At 36.6% G+C, this 22,511-nt stretch overlaps 1 protein-coding gene across 2 annotated transcripts in view; it reads right to left on the minus strand.

Moving 5' to 3' along the window:
* The window catches only part of MED13L (mediator complex subunit 13L), a 303,689-nt gene extending 282,029 nt beyond the window's left edge, over nt 1-21,660 (minus strand). For both annotated transcript variants that reach the window (XM_081284952.1, XM_081284951.1), the window contains exon 1: nt 21,528-21,660. In XM_081284952.1, coding sequence (XP_081141078.1) covers nt 21,528-21,599 — 72 coding nt within the window. In that variant the 5' untranslated portion in view covers nt 21,600-21,660. The remainder of the gene's footprint in view (nt 1-21,527) is intronic.
* Nucleotides 21,661-22,511: the final 851 nt, after the last annotated feature.

Genomic DNA, 22,511 nt, shown 5'->3' on the forward strand with positions numbered 1-22,511 from the left:
CACACACACACACACACACACACACACACAAACTAGCAATGTCAGGAATAAAAGAGGAGGTTATTACTATACATCCTAAAACCACTGAAGAGAGAGGAGGATTATTATAACCTTAATGCCAGTAAATACAACTTAGGTTAAATAAATTTCTAGAAAAAATTGCCAAACTCATACACAAAAATAAAAAAAAGAAGAAGAAAAAAATGAAACAGCCCTGTATCTATTAAAGACATGAAAGTCATAGTTCAAAAACTTCCTGGAAAAAACCTCTAAGAAGAAATACCACTGGTAGGAAAACTCACTCAGAAAACAAAAGGACTACTTCCCAAATCATTTTGAGACCAACATTACTATTATATCAAGATCAGACAAAGACATTACAAGAAATCTACATGGCAATTATCTTTCATGAACAAAGATGTGAAAATCATTAACAAAACATTAGCAAATAAAGTCTAATCACACATAAAAATGTTAACATCATGAATCTAAAATTCTTCTTAGGAATTCAAGTCTATTAAACATCTGAAAACTCATCAATGTAATTTACTATATTAATAAAACAAAACCTAACATCATCTCAACAAATCAATAAAAAATTTTTTAACAAAATTCAACACCCATTCATAGCTTTTTAAAACAAAGAATTAAAAGAAACTTCTTCAACCTGATTATAGAGATGTTACAATATCTACAGCTAACATCACAATGATAAAACAAGTATGTACACTCCTAGTACTTCTATTCACTACTACACTGTAGGTTCCAACCAATGGAATAAAGCAACACAAAGAACAAAAATACAAACTGGGAAAGAAGATTTAAAATGATCTTTATTTGAAAATGACATCATCATGTACTTTTGCAAAAATCAAAGGACTCCACCAAAAAGTCTCAACAACTAACAGAGTCATAGTACACAGGATCAAAAAATAACTGCATTTCTATAAACTAGCAGTCACAATGGGAAACATTATAAACAATATTTAAAACAGTACTGAACAACTTATACAACTTTAGGATACATTTGATTTAATGTGTGTGTGTGTGTGTGTGTGTTTTCCAGGATCTATAAACCAATGAGAAAACAATATTGAGAGAAAAATTAAAGATCTAAAGAAACAGAGAGCTGGAGGGCAGCCCAGTGGTAAAGAACTTGACTAGCCCTCTAAGAGGCCCTAAGTTTGATCCTCAGCAACACACACACACACACACACACACACACACACACACAAAAGAACTACAGAAATAGTTAGGCCATGTTCATGGACTGGAAGACTCAAAATTAACAGCAATTTTCTCAATTTGACCTATAGATTCAACATAATCTCAAAACAATACCCACCAGTTTTTAACATACTGACAAGATTCTAAAACTTACACTGCATAGGAGTGTTGATTACTGGCAGAGCACTTGCCTAGGAGGCACAAAGCCCTGGGTTTGATTCTAAGCATCACAATCTTTTCATTTAAAAAGTAGAATAAAAAACTTATATTGAAATGCAAGGCACCCAAGAAAAGTCAAAGCAACTCCCAAAGAGAATAAAGTTGGAGAATTTACACCAACTTCAAGATACACTACAAAATTTCAATAATCATAATAGTGTAGAATCAGCATAATCAAAGAAACAGATTAGAGTACAGGAATAAATCCAAGCATAAACATACACACATTCCATTCATTTTATAACAAATATATTCAGCGGGAAAGAATTAGTCTTCAGCAAAAAAGATGCTTAAACAAACAATCATATGTTGGATTAGATAATGGAGAATGAAGGGAAGGGTGGTAGAAATAGGAAAGACAGTAGAATGAATCACACATTACTTTCCTATATTCACACATGAATATACAAACCAACTCCACATCAGGTACAACTACAAAAAGGAGAAGTTTTACTCCATGTATGTATATGTCATATATAACTAAAACAAACAAATAAAATTTTGTTTAAAAAAAAAGAGCTAGCTGGGGACTGGGGTTGTGGCTCAGTAGTAAAGCGCTTGCCTAGCATGTGTGAGGCACTGGGTTCAATCCTCAATGCCACATATAAATAAATAAAAGTACATCAACAACTAAAAAATATTAAGAAAAAAAAAAGAGCTAGCTGGAAATGAAAGTACCCCCAGGTTCAATCCCTGTGAGGGAGGGAGGGAGGGAAGGAGGAATAAATTGTACTTCATTAAAATTTAAAACTGTTCTTCAAAGAATGCAATAGAGAACATAAAATGCCAAACAGGAGTTGGGAGGAATTATCTATACTACATTTATCTGCCCATGGACTTGTGTCCAGGATATTTCAATAATTCTTTCCTACAGGTCAACAAAGCGAGAATCTAATTTTTAAATTGGGCAAAAGTTATGAACAGACAACTCATGAAAGATATATAAATATACACTAAACTATTAATTCATTAGTTATCAATTATAAATAAAAATCAGTTACACACCTCTGGAACAGCTAAAAATTTTTGCTGATTGTTTCTTTTTTTTTTTAAATAGTTCTGGGAAGTGAACCAAAGGGTTTGAGCATGTTAGGCAAGCATTCGACCATCAAGCTCCATCACCATTCCTAAAATGTTTAAAGTAAAACTTCTAATTATTTATAGAAATAAAAATGTGCAGACAAAAATATTAATATATTAATTTATATTAATTTTATATAACCATATATTAAGTTTCATAACCATAAACAAATAAATAAGCAAACTGTAACATTCATACAAAGAACTACTATTTACCATTAAAAAGAAATGACCTACTCAATCAAACAATATGAAGCCAGGCACAGTGGCACACACCTGTAATTACAGCAGCTTGGCAGGCTGAGGCAAAAGGATCATGAGTTCAACGCCAGCCTCAGCAACTTAGTGAGGCCCTAAGCAACTCAGTGAGACCCTGTTTCTAAAGAAAATAAAACCAGAGGACTGGGGATGGGTTCACTCCAGAACAACAACAACAACAAAGAAAAAAAAAACAATAATATGAAATCAAACACAAAGACTATATAACTGTGATTCCGTTTACCGAAATTTCTAAAAGAGGCAAAATAATTCTACAGTAACAGAAAATCAAAGTTCATTTGAAGGCAAGAAAAGACTGGGGGGGAAAGGGAAATGCCTGACAACAACGAGGCCTGTGAGAACTTTTTTGCATTATAGAAACATTCTCTAATTTCAGGTAGCGTACATTTGAAACCATGTGGTGGTTTCATAGATGTATACATTTGTCAAAACTCATGAAAATATTCACTTAAAATAGGTATATTTTATTGTATATAAGTTATATCTTAATAAATACAATAAAAAGTATATATATATATATATATAAAAACGCTGGGCATGGTGACACAAACCTATAAACCCAGAAATTCAGAAGGCTGAGACCAGAGGATTCCAATTCAAGGCCAGTCTCAGCAACTTAGTGAGACCCTTTCTCAAAATAAAAAAGGGGCTGAGATGTAGCTCAATGACAGAATGCCCTGGGATCAATCCCTAGGACCATCAAAAAAAAAGTAGTAGTATGTATTAATGGGAATCCATATAAACAATCACTCAAAGAAAAAACTACTAAGCAAAGTTACATCTTAAAGTTAGATCTTGGCTCCTGTGAACCTTTTAGAAAGTATACAATTTTTTCAAAGACATTATTTTCATGTCTAAGTATATTAACCAGAATTCTAGTTAATGATTTATATTTATTAAACTTAACTAAAAAAGAATTCTTGTGAAATTTCTAGGAAGTAAACTTTCAGTGAAGTCTATTAATGACATTAGGATGGTTTATTTCTAACCACAGTAGTAAACCATAAACAGAAGTATATATTATTTTCTCTGTGTAACAGACATTGTCTACACAAACATTAATGTCTCCTTCCTCCATAGGAACACAAACTCTAAATTGCTAGAAGTAACAACATGCCCACTAAAAAAAATTATATTTTCCAGTCTCCCTGAAGTATGTGTTGCCTTGAGGTTAAGTATAGGCAAAAGTATTTAAGGAACACTTTGGAACTTTTCTTAAAAGAAACATTTTTCACAAATTTCCTCCTCTTGCCTACCTAGAATGCCACCGTGAAGACTGGAGTTTGAAAAGCCATCTTGGACTATATGCTACTGGGGATAACCTAAGGATGATGGATTAACGAAACTGAGTAAGCCCAGGTCCCTGGACAACCACACCAGAAAAATGCCTGCTTCCAAGTTTCTTATATATAAAAAGAAATTAATTTCAATTGCATTTAAGATATTTGTCTATTTTTAACTAAGCACATTTATTTATTGCTAAAATAAGTCATTTTTGATAGTAGTATTTGAGTAACTGGCCTTTTATTTAAAAAAAAAAAAAGACTTTTTAGTGAAGTGATTTTAAGATTATAGTTACATTATAGTTGCTCTAGTCATCAACTAAAACAATAAGCTATCTTGATTTTTCACTTCCCAATGAGAGAAAAAAAAAATCTATTGCCCTATCTGTGGGAAGAAATTTTAAGCTGCATTATTACCCCATTAATCTCTGATGAAACTTTTTTTAAAAATGTAAACCATATTATCACTCCATTAATCTCAGACAAATCTATCTGCTCCAGTGATTTCTGCCTTCATGCTTGCACTAAATTATATGGTCTACACTGTTAATTTTTAAAAGGCTGAGAAAAGAAAGAGACCAATGCTGTCTGGGATAGCTAAGAGGGGCTTCAGAGAAGTCTAGAAGGATTTACATAGAAGAAAAGCATACAACACAATACAGGCTAAAATCTGGGCTCTAAATCAAGAGATCTAGCTCCTATATGACCTTGGGCAACTTACTTAAATTTCCTGCTTCAATTTTTTCATCTACAAGTGGGAATAGAAATATCCACCTTATACAAACCTTGTGAGAAATGCACGTAACTGGCAAGCAGTTAAGCTATGCCAGGACTACAGTACTGTTAGACACAGCCAAAGCTCTTTGGGGAGAATATGCACAGCATGTAAAGTTTTGTCTTGATAGATTCCTAGCTATTCCTAATCAGTGACTGAATTTAAAAAAGAAAAAGGATTTTTAGAGATAAAGCACTTCTGAAAAACAAGAAAATTCACAGAAGAAATCTATACATTTATATATATGAAAAGATGCTCATCATTTCACTTGACATCAAAAAATTGAAAATTAAATGATTGAGAATTATTTGCAGAGTAACAAAAAGATTAGAGTAAGATTCATTGTAGACAAGGATAGAGGAAAAGAGTATTATGTATTGCTAACACTTTTTTTAAAGCTACCACTATCAAAATTTCTCACACAACTACTATTACAGCAAAATTTTTTTGAAAGAATCTTAATGTTCCTCATAGTTGATAGCTAAACAAATAATAGTACATCCATCTTAAGTAGAATACAGCCCAGGCATGGTGGCACAAACCTATAATCCTAGCAATTTGGGAGAATGAAGCAAGGGGATCTCAAGTTCAACCCCTAAGCAACTTAGTGAGACCCTGTCTCAAAATAAGAAATAAAAGCAACTGAGGTGAAACTCAATGGTTAAGTGCCTTGGGTTCAATCCCAGTATCAAAACAAAAAGAAATGGGATCCAATATTTTTTTTAAAGGATAAGGTCTATTTCAATTCAGTGACAATAATATTTTAAGCCAATGTTTAGCATAAAAAACCATGAAGCAAGGAAAAAGTGGCGAATTATCATTATCTGAAATTTTTTAAAATACAAAACTGTCCATCAATACCATGCTTCAATACAAAACATGTATGTAAGAGTGAATTACAACCATAAACTGTTGGAATATCATACAAAAGAAGGCAAGTTGCAAAAGACGACAGTATGATTCCATTTATAAAAAGTTCAAAAACATAAAAGCTATATGTATATGATTACAACTGTCTAGAAATTAGGGAATGATAAATATAAAATTCAAAACAAAAGTTACCACTGACAGGAGTACAAAGAGAATGGGAGGGAAGATTAGTGATAGGAATCTATAAACAATAAAATGTTCTTTTTCTTTAACTGGGGACTAGGTACATAGGTGTTCAATGTATCATGATTCATTAAATACTATTTCTACCTATTTAATATCTAAGAAAACAATTTTGAAACTGCATATGTGTCCACACATGCAGTCATGTAAAAGCAAGAAAAAGAAACTTTGGAGTGATAAAAATTAAACTACTGGTAACTACCTTCCTGTGGGGGGAAGAAGAACCTTCCCAGTTTAAGTTAGACACTTTGGTATTGCCTGAATCTGCAACTAATTATGTAATTTTTTATTAAATTTATAAAAGAAATTACTTTTCCATTAAAATTATAATTATGAAATTATAACCACATGGAAAATGTTAGTAAATACAGCTGAATAAAGAATTCAATTTACACTGTGAATACATCCACATACAAAAACGAGCATATTAACAAGAACAGAAGAGAGTTACTGGGCTAAATTTGATCTAATGGAGTGGCTGAAACATGGGTAATTTTTGTAGTTTCAATTTCTTGAAAATTTCATTTCATGAAAATATTTTGTATTTCATTAATACTACCTCACTTGGAGAGAAATAAAAGAAAAATGACAACTGCAGGAAAGCCAACTCTCTAATTTCAGGGTAGCCAAGTTAAAAAATCTCCCCACATGGGAAGGCTGAATGAATTTACAGCCAATTGACAATGGATAGTACACGCTGTGCCAGTAAGTGCACTCAAAACAACTGGAGAGGGTCCCCACCACACCAAGGAGATTACATCAAAAGGTTCTGAAGTGCATATGTACATTTTAGTGCTTAAGTGAGAAGTGGTGCTGCCAAGTAAAAGTGAAGCAGTGGCAGGGAACACTCCATAGTACAGGAGCCCACAAATGTGTTGAAAAAGGGAAAAGGTGGAGAGAGAAAGAATGGAAGGGAAAATTTCTCCAATATGGGAGGCAAAAATGACAAGGCATCATAATTACATTCTGAGTAACTATAAAAATATTGTACAATCAGAAAGCTAAGTGCTGAGGGAACAAAGAGTAGAATAATAGGAATGTAAATGTCAAAGAACCCAAAATCAGAATGAGCAATAGGCATCCACAATAAACACCGTACTGTGGTCTTTTGCAAATGCCACTAGTTTTCACAGTTTCCAAAAATTTCAGCATTTCCACACAGGCATGCAAGAAAACAGGAGGGAAGTCTATCTCATCCTCCAACCAAAATATCTCTGACCTGAAACTAATATAAACAAAAGACCTTTATAAATAAAAACTAATAAATGGGGCTGGGGCTCAGCAGTAGTGCACTTGCCTGGCATGTGTGAGGCACTGGGTTCAATTCTCAGCACTGCATACAAATAAATAAAATAAAGGTCTATCAACAACTAAAAAAAATTTAAATTTAAATATAAATTGTATAAAAACCACTAATATAAACTTCCCAAAGCAGATTTAATAGAGAAAAAATGTATCTGTTTTCTGAGCTTACCACTAGTAAAGCAGAGGTTCTATATAAAAAGGCTGAGAGAGAGGGCCAATTGCTGTTAGGTTACCCCTCCCTTAATTTCTTCTTTTTTCTCTTCCCCTCCCTCTCTCCCTTGCTCCCCTGCCCCTTCTTGTCTTCCTCTCTCCCTCTCTTTTTCTATTAGGATTTCTCCATGCCCCTTTCTAATCATCTAAATTTCATAAACTGTTTCCCTTAAAAAATAGTCCGACTCACACTTCCAACCACCACCACCACCATCTGCTCAAGGCCCTGTTCTTTCCACCTCACCAGTCTGGCATTCTCCTTTCTTCCCACCTTTTTGCTCTGCCCCTTCCCATCCCTTATAAATTGTATTCTTAATGCCCCCAAATCTCTCATGGAAATTGGTAGGTTCTAAGCACTAATATTTGCCTTTGCTTTCTTTTCACTATCCCCTGCCTTAAAATTTTGATGGAGTTCTGTGAGGCTTAATTTAACAGCAAGAACCCAAGCTCAGGGAATACGTCCCTGCATACACACCTGTGATCAAAGCAAAACTCTTGTTTAACAACTGCAGCTCATAGAGGTTGTCAACTGTTTCTCCTTGTTTTGCATACAGAAGAATGCAAACACCACAAAACCAAGAACATCTGTTTACCATTTGATTCCTATATAATTGGTCATCAAGTCCTGTCAATTCTAGCTCCAAAAATATTTACTTTAATCATTTCCTTCTCTTCATTCCTACTGGCCCTGCATTATTTCTCACATCTAGACCCCTATGAACCCTCCCTCTGCCTTTGGTTCTCCCCTACTACCACCCATTCTCCACAGAGCTCACAGAAATTTTCTATCCAAAACCTAAGCCTGATCATGTTGTTATCCTCCTTGAAAGCCTTCAGGCTCCCTGTCTATACACAGAATTAACTTCCACCTCCTTCATGCCATCCAATCTGTCATCAATTGCCCCTTTTAGTTTTGTCTCCCATCTGGTATAAAGTAAATATTAAATAAAACCTAAGTAAATTATTTCCAATGAGGTTGAGAAATTCTGCTTTATATCCTATTAGTGTATTATTAACATAATTCACAAGTTTATTCATCTCAACTGTAAAATATTGTCACCAAACTCAAATTTTTGAAAAAGAACTAAATCAAGTTATATCCATATAACATTAAAACAACTGGGATGTTTAAAATATTTCTATTTTCAATTGTAACATTAAAATAAAAGGTGGATTACAAAGAATCTAAACCAATAGCTATTTTCTAAAATGGGTATTAACATATAATCACTAAATCTCTCACAGCTTTCTAAAAATTGTCAGAGTCAGTTCTTTGGATTCTTAACAGTGTATCACACGTACCATATGAGAAAGATTGGCAACAAAATCAGATACTTTAAAAGATAAGTGCCTACCTTAGTTAAAAGTCCCACTCATTTTTCCAACTGGAATATTCCTTGAGTTTACTATATAAATTACCAACACTAACTGTTCTTCTTTATAGATTCATTAGAAAAGTTTCCTAAATACAATGATTCCACTGAAAATCAAATTTAGAAAATTTACTAAAGAAGCCAGCTTATTACACATATTATGTATGGGTTCTCATGAGAATCATTCCACTGTTTAATTAAGTAGGATTTTGTAGACAGATTCAAAAATAGTACCATCTGTCTGGGTTGCAAAACTCAAAAGTTTCACCACATCACCAAATAGCAGCAACAAAAATAAATAAATAAATGTGTATGTGTGTGTGTGTGTGTGTGTGTGTGTACACACATATACATATATCTCCCCCAAGTAATATACAATTAATGAACTGAGTCTTTCTGGAATTTCAACTCTTGATTCAATCTGTGCAGATGATTATACTTTGTATATAAACAAATATTCTTTGAAAATTGCATTTTGAGTAACTTAAACTTAGTTAAGAATTTGAATACCAGAGAATAAAATGTATGCTCTTTAGTAGATGAGATGTAGATTCATGCTCTGGCATAAATTCTAAATGCTAAACTGCTCAGGTGTTATATAAATCTGAATTTTTTTAAAAATACTTATTTTATTTGTTTAGAATAATCATCACATAACCAAATTTTCTGAAAAAAAAATCTATACCTCTAGGATTATAGCACAACCATTTCTATAAGATTCCTATTCCCTATTTTTAATGTGAAAAGTACTTAAAAAGAGAACTATTAATAAAACCCATCTATGTGATGTGAAGACCACAGGTTTAGTAAAGCCAAGAAAATATTTTAAAATCTCAGATCTTGGGGAATGGCAAAAAAAAAAATGAGAGAAATGAATTACAGTAGATGGGGTAGAGAGAGAAGATGGGAGGGGAGGGGAGGGGGGATAGTAGAGGATAGGAAAGGTAGCAGAATACAACAGTTACTATTATGGCAGTATGTAAAAATGTGGATGTGTAACCGATGTGATTCTGCAATCTTTGTAATGTTTTGAATAACCAATAAAAAAATAAATAAAATAAAATAAAATAAAAATCTCAGATCTCATTTCTGTTTTGAAATCAAATCCAAAAACAGAAAATAATACTTGCCACTGCAACTTGTTATCTAAAAACCAGTGCAGGCATCCCTGCTACAGGCACAGCATCCTCTGCTCCACCCTACACACTTAACTATTCAGGCAGGCAACCCAAATATGTCTACGTGTTATTGAGCTAATCTACTTCAACTGTGGAAGAAATTACTGAAAGAACATGTGTGAGGTACTAGATGGCTCACTGGGCCAGCAAATGAGTCAAGGAGCACACTAAGTGGCCAAAGGTAAAAACTCTGGTATCATATAAGCCAAACTTTTAGTTAAAGCCTTAAGAAATTATCTCAACTGGATACATTTGTTTATCCCAAGGCTCTTAATGATTTTGCCTCACCAAAAATGGGTGTCTAGATGGTAGCTGAGTTTTGCTAGAAAGAGGAAACCACTTACAATTCTACTCTCTCTTTATGATAATTTGCCTTGATTTTGAGAAAGCAAAACTAACAAACCCCATTTAACTGGTCCCCTTAGTTGTCTTACCAATCAGTACATGGCTAAATCCACCTCTACTGAAATGGATATGAAAACAAAGGACACCGAACCACTAGACTCAAGACCTGAGAAGGCCAGGGTCCCTGAAGGCAGGCTGGGATTCTTGGCATAGGTCTACATCACATGCATGCCAATGTACCCAAAGCAGAGCTCTTTCTGGGGGTTTTTGCTCATCATCAGTAACACCCCATCAGAAGCCCAAGTCATTTATTAAAGACAAATTAAAATTAAAGTGCTTGTTGCAATCAACTATCATAAAAGAAAATGCAAAACTCTTCAAAAATTATTTTGTTTACTCAGGCTCAAACGTCAAAAAGCAAGCTTCTTTCTTATATCCTCACATCCTTTATTTCTAAGCAGTATTTTCACTAGCCCTTATCACCTCAATTTTTGATAAACAGCCCAACTTGTTTCCCCAATTATCAACTTTTCTTATATCTTCTGTCTTTCTCTCTGTGTCTCCACTACGGTTGCTCCTTAGTCTATAAACAAATCTACTTTTGAGGTCCTTACCCACCCTCCCCCACTTCCTCCATCCCTGTTTGCTTCACTATCAGCCTCCAACTGAGAAATGTCTACACCTGCTCATCTTGCCATGCATTCATTCCTCAACCCAACAGAACCCAGATTCTACCCTCAACTGTCAAATGGAATGATTTCTACTAGTTGCCAAGTTGCCCAAATAGCAAACCTTATCTGTCACTCCTTACCTTTCCTCTTCAAGGCCCACCACAATTGTCTTTGAAATACCACAATTTATATTCCCTTTCTTTATTTTTATGTCAGAGAAATCGAATTATATTGTCCAACTAAAGTACACATTAACACATACATTCATGACTTAAAAGTCTAGGCTTCATGAGAAGTAACCCTGAACCAAAATTTAATTCATTTTAAATGCACAGAATTTGAAGAATGGTAGGTTACAAGGTTCAAGAATTCTAATTTGTCTGTGTAAGAGAGCAATCCTAGAAAGGCTTTTAAACACATTATTAAATGTAATACCATTTAACACACTTGTTTTTTCCTCAATTCATTTCTCATAATAGTTTCTGTATCGTCTTGGATTATCTCCCATTTTAGTTTCATATCCCATCTGCTCATTTAAGATTCACGTCTGTCCAGTTTCTGAAATATTTGTCACTTTAGTCATTAGCATTTTGCGTAATATAGCACTGTTTTTTTTAAAGTTCAGAACTGAATTATTTTAGAAAACTGAGTATTATCTTAACATCACTATTTCTTAGTCTATATTAGTCTGCCCACACTTCAAATTTTCCACCTAATAAAAATTCAATTTCAATAAGCTTTTTGTACTGTTTTTTAAAAGGAAGTCAAGAACCAGGACCATAAATTAGAAGTGCTCTCCCACATCTCAGTAATGATATATTAAGAATTGAGATTCAGCCCAGCACCATGGCCCACGCCTATAATCCCAGAGACTCAGGAGGCTGAAGCAGGAGGATCACAAGTTCGAGGCCACCCTCAGCAGTTTAGCAAGACCCTCAGCCACTTAGCGATACTGTCTCTAAATTAAAAAAAAAAAAAAAAAAAAAGGAGGGGGGGTTTCGATGGTAAAGTAACCCTGGGTTAAATCCTCAGATATACGGAGTTGTTGACAAAGCTTCCAAAGAATGCCCTCTCACTTCTCTCTAACAAGTCATGTCCATTCATTCCTTCAAGATCCTATTTAAGAGTCCCCTTCTGGGTCTTTCTGGCTATAACATGTCATGTAATCCAATCCATTTAGCTCTCTCTTTATACTTGACATATAAAATCTTAGAAATCAAATCCTAAATGTAGAACTTTTCTGCACCTATCAGACCCTTACTCTTTTTTAAGGCCAAGCTATATTTTAATCATTTCTTATGTACTCTATTCCTAAATGAATTATACTTGTCTTATATTTCTCAAGCATAGTATACAAAATATTAACATTTCTAAATATTATTTTACTGGCTACCCTAACCAATCTCACCCTTTTTCATTTCACTGAGTCTCAAAAATTCTCATTTACCACTTAAAATAGCAAGTAGACAGTTTGTTTCTAGGGATGTGTGAAAGGAAAGGAAAAGCTAAGACAAAGAAAGACTAATAACTCTTTCCTGATGACACCACAGGACCCGCCACTGTTCTCAACATTATAATAAAAGGGTATCAATAAAAAGAAAGCAGCACAGTCCCCTACACGAAAAGATGGGAAAATGTGCTCATCCCACTGGGAGCCATACTCTCCTCCCAACACAGTCTCCAACCCTCTCTTTCAAAGGCCTAGAAGAGGGTCGGGAGCTAGTGAAGGCTCCCACCCACTGCCCAGAGCAGAGGAGGAGTTAGGAAGTGCCTACTCCCACTGCCCAGGCTAGAGGCTGAGCAAAAGTGCTCCTGATACTCGGAGTCCATTCCCACAAAAATGCTGCCAAAAACAGCATTTGAGTTCTGTAACATACATAATTAAGTAAAGGTAACGAGACCATCGTTTGTCTAACAGAAGTCAAGGAGCATTCTTTGTGAAAACAAACTTACAAATTAACTTTTTCCAATATTTTGGAATTTGGAGATACTCTATACATAAAATTCTAAACTTCTGGATAAAACTGAAACGCCACTATTCCTAGTCAACATGACTAATAGAAAAAAAAACTACAGATTTGTGGGAGGGCTTTCCTTCCTTCAACAAGGGCTAAATATTTTTAGATACTGCCACATTATTAAACGGAAAAGAAAAATTAGCCAGTAGTTGACTTCTCTCTGTTCAAAACACAGTAAGGGTTGTGACATGCGTGTCAGACTAAAACATGATTTGGTCTTTAGAAGACAAATATATTTATTAAGTACTATTTCTGACATTCCCTGAGACAAATCACAAAATGTTAATAGAACTGCTATTTAAAGTTCAAAGAGCACTCCAAAGCTGCCAAGGAATTAGTAGCTTAAACTACCAAATAAGAGCCACAGTTCAATTCCTAGTCTCAAGTCAATTATAGCTCAGAGTTGGTGTGGCAACATCTCCCAACACCTTAAAGATCATACACACAAAAGAAAAGTTGTAACATCTAAAGATGAAGTTCAAGTTTTTCTTCTCAAACACGGCTTATTTATAAGGAAAAAGACAAGAAGTTCTTCAATTTAATCCTCAGCTATCTCAAAAAAAGGTACAAAAATACAAAAAGTACAATTACAACACAATTGCTATACTTAAAACAAGTTAATTCATTCCAACTATCTGGTTAACAGCCTGGGGCTTTTCTGTAACTTCCCTTGACATCTTTTTTTATGAAAGAACATTATCTAGTCATCCTTAAAAGGTACTCGAGGTGATTTTTTTCATACCTCTTGCCCTCCATATTTCCAATATGTTTGAGAAACTGAGGCACAGAATCATTACATAGCCAACCTGACTTGGCTAGTTACTAGTAAAATTTAGAAGACAACTCAATTTCCCTATTACCAATCCATTGCCCGTTTTACAGGGCTCAGAAAAAGTAATCTTATAAGTAAAAGTTGAATGATAGTCCCCCTATCCAGCTAAAGAATGAAAGGGAAGGAATTCTGGATTAAGACCCAAACAAAATTCCAACAGATTCCAAAATCTATAGTTTGCCTACTACAGAAAATCCAACACAAACTCAACTCCTATTCCTTTGAGGTATGATAAGAACACATCTCATGATCAATTGGCATTCTCCCTAATGTAGATTTTCAAGAACTAATCTAAAATATTGCCAAGCTGCAGCACATTCAGCCTAGATAATACATATTCAGAAGACAGAACTAAATATCAATAAGTAAAAATAAAAACAGCATTTTATGATCAGAACCCAAATGGGCACTGAAAACTCCCTTACAGAATGGAGAAGATAATAGTCATTCATTTGGCAAAGAGTTAATGAACACCAAATACTGAAAGGGCCTCTGCCCTTCGGAAGTTCCTCTACCTGTCAGGGTACATTACAGGAGCCTGAGTGAGTAGCTCTGCCTGGGGGAGAGCTTCACAGAGGAGGCGACATCTGAACTATTTTAAAAAATGAGTGGAACTGTGCCAGACATACATGCATGCACAAAACTGTCCCAAATGTCTCACTGTTCTGTTCTTCCCTTCTTTCTCTTCAGGACACTAAGATTCAATCATGAGAATGGCCAACACTCTGTCATACCTATTTGTATACCTATTTTAGCTCTTAAACTCAGAGGTAACTTAAGCGTCTTCCTTATTTAATGAAATAATCTGGAAATAAGAAGAAGCTTCATGCATCCTCAAAAAATATTTCCTCATAAAATTGATCAATGGTCTCTGGAGGAGGGGAAAAGAGCACAGTAATTTTCATAAAGTTTAAGAGACCTTTTTTTAAATTTCCACTCAATATTTTAAAAATTCTATCCATAGTTTATTTTAAATAAATATTTTTCTTAAATTTAATTTTAATATCAAATAAATGTCCAATATAACCAATTACAAGAAAAAAAGAAAATCACCTGCAAGATTCTTTACTTTACCCTTTAAAAAAAAGAAAATTCACCTGCAAGATTCTTTACCCTTCCAGTTGTTAAGTTAGAGCTACAAATTTAAACTAAAATTAAGTTTTAGTTTAAATAAATGAAATTTTAATATTAACCTACAAGGATCCTTTAACAGTAGTAGAATTTTACTGTACTGAAAAAAGTAAAAAGTGTAGAAAGCTGTCACCAGCACTGTGCTACTTCACAGTAGCAGAAATACTGTGAAATAGATGATTTTTTTTTCCCCTTTGCGGTACTGGGAATTGAACCTAGGAGCACTTGGCCAGTGAGCTACATTTAAATTCTTTACTTTGAGAGGGTCTCACTAGCCTGAAATCTTAGCCTAGGCTGACATAGAACTTGGGATCCTCCTTCCTCAGCCTCCAGGGTCACTTAGCACTACAGACAGGCACCACTGCCCCTGGCTAGAAATATAGTTCCAGTAATCTACCACAGTTCATCTAGAGTGAGAAAATAAACATTCAGAAACATACACAATAAAACAGAGTACAGACATGCCAATAAAATAATTGATTCTCCTAATTTTCATCTAAGAAAAAAAAGTCAGTTTTTAAGACTAGATCCAGATATTTTATTAGCTTAAAAAAGGAAAACTCGAGCTGGGGCTGGGGCTCGGTGGTAGAGTGCTCATCTAGCATGCACGAGGCACTGGGTTCAATCCTCAGCACCACATAAATGTAAAATAAATATATTGTGTCCACCTAAAACTAAAAAATAAATATTAAAAAAAGGAAAACTCTACTTCTACAAAAATAACTAAAACATGCTAAAATAAATACAAGTAAAACAAAATTTCCTAAAGGTGGACTATTACAGTAAATTTATGAGGATTAAAAATCTGTTCTAAATGACAGTCTTCAAAAAAGGAAAATAACAATACAATGTAGTAGCGTAGGGGAACTGTCACTGAAATAAACATCAATCACAACATTTTAACAGAATTTAGAACTATTTTATATCAACTAAAACATGGATAGAAAACTATGCTGATGTACACAGTGAGTACACTAAACAAAAATTGGGCAAGCATGCATATTTCATACATGCAAACGAGTATGAATTTACTATTCCTCGTTTATGTTAATATTTACCAAGATTAATAGAATATCATTTCCCCTATGTAATGAAGTGAATTCCCCCAACAGAACAAAGCTAACACCTTCAAATCTTTCAAATAAACAACGAAAGAATATACTATAAAAGGAAATTATATGAACAGAATCAGAAAGAAGTAAAAACAACTCAAGAGGGGAAAAAAGGCCTAAACTCCAAGAATACATTATAAATATTGATTGGCTAATTCTAGAACTCTAAGCAAGTCCTATAAAACAATGTGTAGATGTGTTTATTTGTAGATTTTTTAACTATACCACACAGGCACATTTTAGGTTTCCTAATTACCTCACTTTGCAATGCATTAAATGTAATTTCTTGAAATAGAAATGTTTATAAAATGATATAATAGAAAACCTGGTAAACCACACTACAGTTTTACAACACACAGTTTGTAAAACAGATTTGTACATAAAAATATCTTAATAATGGCACTAACAGCAATATTGAAGAAATCTTTTCTTCATGTTTGTAATAAATGGCTGCAATGCACAGATCACTAACAATGCCTAACATTCAACTATATTACTATTTTCATAAGCTTTGTCTAATTTCTCTCAATGGCTAGCTCCTGTGAAATAAATAAATCATCCTCTTTCAAAAAAAATAAAATCAGAACTTCTACAATTAAAGAAAGACAACACTGTTGTTGTTATCGTTATTATCTAAAATAAATATTTCAAAAAACATCTAATTTATCTTTGAATCAAACTTTGATAGCTAAATGAACTATTCATTTAAAAAAATCCAGATAAACAATCTCAACATTATTTACACTGAGATAAAGAGTTTCACCTCAATTTTATCTTTATTAATCTCAGGATAGCAGAGATCTCTGAAGGTATTTGATGAATACAATTAGCTCACAATTAACTAAGCTAAATTAGCCAATGAACAAAAAAGATCAATCAATTTTTTCCTTAACTAATTAATATAATCCAAAACTATAACTTAATGTTATTTGAAGGAATTCCTTAAGAGATTTTCTTCCAAATAAATACCTAATACATTCATGAAAAAATGACCTGAGCATTCCAAAGAAAATGATAAGCTACATAAGCGCCTGGCATAAACTCAACAAACACTATTGTCCTAAACATACTCCAATGCCAATTATTCTCACAAACAAAAAGAAACAGACCCAACCTAACTTCTTTCCAAGGAGCACTTCAAGCAATAGCACAACAAAATATTTGTAGCATACAGGTCCTAGGTACATTATTTTCTCTTTAAAATTATGAACTCATCACACGTACAAATGGCTCTTTAAAATGGTCCAGTAAACTGCTACACTCTCCCTTAAATTGCTGTCTATTATGTACTTAAAAATATTTACTAGCAATTGAAGGTTAATATGGCAACTATTACCGGGTGGCAATTATTGCTATTAAAAATATATAAATACTGTAACACCATGTGCTAACAACAAATGCTGAACAGAAAACACATATTAGCAAATTACAAATATTTTCACTAAAGAAAATGCATGGTCCTAACAAAAGATGCTTAATGTAGAAATAAAAAAAAATTGCAAAGTGGGATGAAAAATACTGTATATAGTATTTTGGCACTTTAAAAGATCAGAGAAATTATTCACTTTTCCTTACTTTTTTTTTTTTAATTTTTGTTTAAGAGAGAGGAGAGAGAGAGAGAGAGAGAGAGAGAGAGAGAGAGAGAGAATGAGAATTTTCAATATTTATTTTCTAGTTCTCGGCGGACACAACATCCTTGTTGGTATGTGGTGCTGAGGATCGAACCCGGGCCGCATGCATGCCAGGCGAGCGCGCTACCACTTGAGCCACATCCCCAGCCCACTTTTCCTTACTTTCATTGGACAGTCCTCCCCACTTGACTCCCACTCAAGAGTACAGATTTCAAAGTTTCTATGCTTACAACTATCTTTCCTTTCTGAAAGGAAAAAAAAATCTCTTAAGAGAAATTAGATCATCTGATTATCTTAAAAGCTTCAAATATAAAATGAATGCTGCTCAATAAAAAAGCTATACTAATGTATGTGCATGTATTTTAATTCTCTAAGAACTTGGGATCATCACTCAACTATTCACAGTAAGGAAGACTGTAAGCAAATAAAACAATATGAATGTGGAGCAAATATCTAAGAATCAGAGATGACTCTCCTCAAGTCCAAGAGTGCATACTTAATCTAGCTAAAGGGCACAAAATCACTTTCTTCATGCTATCTCAATAGAGAAACAAAAATAAATATACACTTAACATCTGGAAATTATGTCTTCCCATAAGGGTGAGTTCACATACCACAGGGTGCACTGTTACACTTTCCAAAATGTAGATTTAACACACTTAAACTGAATTATAACCGAGTGAATATATAACAAAAGTCATCCAGAAATGTGATGAACAGCATGAGAAAACAGTTTTAAGTCACAAAGGCACAGCCAAGCATGTATTTAATGCAGTAGCTATACATCTCACAGCAGTAAAAATGAGAAACACCTACAATGACCTAATCATATATACCCATGGCATTTTTCACAGCTTAGCAAAGGGGAATGGAGGTTGAAAAGAGAATTCAGGAAATTTGATTCCATGCAGTAGAAAATCTGAAAACAAAGCAAAAAACTAGCAAAAATCTTAAGGCACCTGATTGCACAATCAACTTTTGCTAAGCCATAATGACCACCTTGAGGTAATAGAAAGTGGGTGGGTCATTACTGCCATACAGAACTTTAATCTCTAGCTCATATTTCAATCTACACTAAGGTAAATTTCTAGATAAATTCTCAAGAAACAATACTTTCCCAAAAAATTAACAAACTGCAGGTCAAATACATACACACACACATATATTATATATTCATATATATATAATTTTTTACGTTAAGAGTTCTTATATAACAAGTGATTATAATATCTCCTTTGGAATTGACAATTCTATGCAATGTATTTTTAATAGTCTAGGTTGTTGCTGTATACAATAGGAAAAATTCTCAGTTTGGAATCAGAAAAATTTACAATAGTCAGATCTTTAACTGATTCAAAAATAAATTTTAAATAGCACCAACTCACCTTCCACATACAAGGAAATATAAACATTCTATAGTCCTTTAAAAAAAAAACCTAAGCATTTCTGTGGTTCTGCATATCAAAGTTGCTATCTAAAAAGTAATTGTCTTTTAAAAGTATATTCAAAAATCAATTTCTTGATTTAAAGAGGTTTAGAGGAGAAATATCCAAAGCATAAACCTTTGTTTCCTGTCAAAGTCCAAGTACAGAATCCTCTTCTACAAACTGTTCCTTCATAAGAATCTCAAGTATCTATAACATTATCTATAATTTTATCAGCTCTATAACATTATCAGCTCTATAACATTATCATCCTTATTTAAGCTTAAAAAAATGATCCTAAAGATTGGCTACTTTGTCAATAAAATTTACTGTATACAAATTAGCCACATATATACAAGCTATTACTAGTCAGCATGATATATGGCAATTTGGGAGTCTCTCCTCACTATTACAGGTCTACTTGGTTATTTTAATTACCTGTAAAAGTGTCAATGTAGTCACTGGCCACCAAACAAAAACCATTTTAAATACCCCTTAATCAATACATTTGCTGATCTGTGAAAGTCCCTGAACCTAATACTAAATGATAGACTGGGGGAGGAAAAAAGAGGCAAAGAGTTTTATGCCCACATAGGAAAAAAAAAAATCAAGGGAAAATTACTACAAAATTACGAGGAAGAATCAAATTTTATTATCAAATTTTAAGATTACATTTTTAAATAAAAATGTTTGATTAAAAAATTAGCCTGATATTACTCCAGTGGAAGCAATGATACTTATGTCTATTCAGTGTTTGTAGGTAAAAATCAAGGGGTTTTTTTTATGTGCATAAAAACTAACACATTTAATAAAATAACGCTTCCACTTGAAAAGTTGGCAAGAATTTGTATTTCTCCTCTAGACTTGGGGAAAAAAAAAGCCATCTTATGCCACCCATAATTAAATGTAACTAATTACAATTTGAACACTAAATTATTTATCCAGTGTAAACAAGGATTAAGAGGAAATAATGCTTTTATCTACAGCAGGGGTTACCGAAAATAACTTCCAAAATACTTGATCTCCAAAAGACAGCCCCCCCCAAAAAAAAACAGGGTACACAACTTAAAAGTTTTTTTAAGGCTAAATTAAATAAACCATTCAGCCAATTTTCCAATTATATTCTACGCTTGAAACATAATTACCTTACATCTGTTTACAAATCTTTGCTCAATATTTAAACAAATTCGTACTCTCCCAGGCACATAGCTATACATACAGTAACTCATGCACAAAGCACATATTTAAAGACCACGCACTGCAATTATTAGTCTAAACGCCAGGTTTAACAACGTGAATGTTTTCAGAGCTAGGTAACACGACCCAATAAAAAGCAAAGATGGCATTTACCACCAAATGTCACTGCCACCGCCAGGAAAGAGTTGCTGGAGCCCTATACATTTTTAATTTCAATGAATCTAGACGCCGTCGTCGGGTGCCAGGCTTCCAGGAGAACAATTGACACCCTAACTGCTTCAAGATTAAGGCAGGCGATGCAAATCCGAAGGAAAAGTTGTCAATTATCAGAGAGAAGAGAGCACGAGAGGCGAAGGCAGATAAAAGCGATGTTATCAAACCGCCCAGCTTGTTGCTTTTTTGTGTGTGTGTGGATTTGTAAGGATAGAGAAAACAGTTTTTAAAAGACACAGGAGGAGAGAAAGAAGAAAAAGCTTTCTCCACCTTCCGTCGGCTCGGTGCAATGGCTTTACGGCTCTCCAGCGTAGTAAGACCCGAGAGGCAGGCGGCTGTCCATGTTTACAATCGCGGGAGCTTCGGGCGCAAGAGTCCTTTACTGACACAATCGCATTCAATCAACTGTTTTCGAGCGAAATTGCAGGTGTCATTATGGAATTAAAAAAAAAAAAATTCAAAAGGCAGGCGGGCGAGCGGCCGGCCGACCGGCCGGCCGATCCGACAAGGGGGGACGAGGCTGCTGATCGCAGGCGCGGGCAGCACAAGGCAAAGCCTTCCACATTTAGGGGAAAAGGGGGGGGGGAATGGGAGGAGAAGGGGAGTGTGATGGCAACAGAGGGTGGGCGTTCGAAGTGCGACCCAGAATCCGCAGCTTTGAGACTTCCACATGCAAATTCCACGCCGAGCGCCGCGCTCACAAATGATTTTTAAAGAGCCAAATAAACACTGGATGGGATCCAAGGCGAGGGAGAGACGATCCAAAAGGGGGAGAATCGGCGAGAGGCGAACGGCGGGGAGAGGCGAGGGAGGGGCGAAGTCCCGGCGGCGGGAGGAGAAAGTTGGTCGGCGGCGGAGGTCGGGGACCCCCCCCCCCGGCACAGCCCCCTCCCCGCAGCCCGGCTACTCACCAGCGAGAAGAGGTTGGAGTGACAATCCTCCAAGCTCGCCCCGTTCGCCACCCAGTTCGCTGCCGCAGTCATGATCCTCCGCGAGCCCGGCCGCCAGAGCGGGGCATGTCGGAGCGAGGCGTCCGAGGCGAGGCCGGGCCGGGCGGCGGCGCCTCGCGGAGGAGCGCCGGGCGGCCGGGCCGCCGCCGCCGCCGGAGAAGGGCGGGAGGGCCGGCGGGCGGGCGGGAGGCGCCGCGGCGACGCCGCGCCGGGGACGGCGGGCCCGGGCCGGCGGGGGGGTCCGCGGCGGCCGCGCGGCTCCTTCCTGCTCGGGCGGCGGCGGCGGCGGCTGCGGCTCCGGCGGCGGCGGGGGGCGCTGTCCGCGCGGCCCGGCGCCCTCCCCGCCTCTCAGGGCCGCCGCTGCCTGCCGGGCCGGCGCTGCGGGCCGGCCGCCGCCTCCGCCTTCCCTGTTCCTCAGCCGCCGCCGCTGCCGCCGCCTTGTTTATCTCCAGCCACCGACTCCCCCTCGGCCCCCGCCGGCGCGTGAGGGGAGGCGAGCCCCGGAGCCGCCGCCGCCGCCTCAGAGCCGCCGCCGCCGCGGAGCGCGAACTCGCGAAGGGGGGGGTGCGGACGAAGCCAGCGGGCGACCCCGGCAGCCGAGCGACGTCCCCTCCTTCCTCTTCCTCCCCCACCCCCCCCTCCTCCCCAGTCAGCCTCGCTTCTCCTCCCTCCCCGGGCTCGCTCGCTCTGACAGCAATGGCGGCCGCCGACCGCGGCTCGGCCCGCCATTGGCTGGGGCTGCGTCACGTGACGGGCGCCGGCCGCGCGGGGGGGGGCGGGGAGGGCGGGGGAGGGGCCGGGAGCGGCGGCGGCGGCGGCGGCGGCAGCTCGCGGGAGGCGCTGCTGAGCCGAGCGCGGCGGATCCTCAGGCCGGGAAGAGGGAGGGAGACGGCAGGGAGAGAAAGAAGTGCGGGCGGCCGGGCTCTCCGCGGGCGGGGGACTGCC

This window comes from Spermophilus citellus, assembly GCF_964194105.1.
Source record: "Spermophilus citellus genome assembly, chromosome: 3".
Taxonomy (NCBI): Eukaryota; Metazoa; Chordata; class Mammalia; order Rodentia; family Sciuridae; genus Spermophilus; species Spermophilus citellus.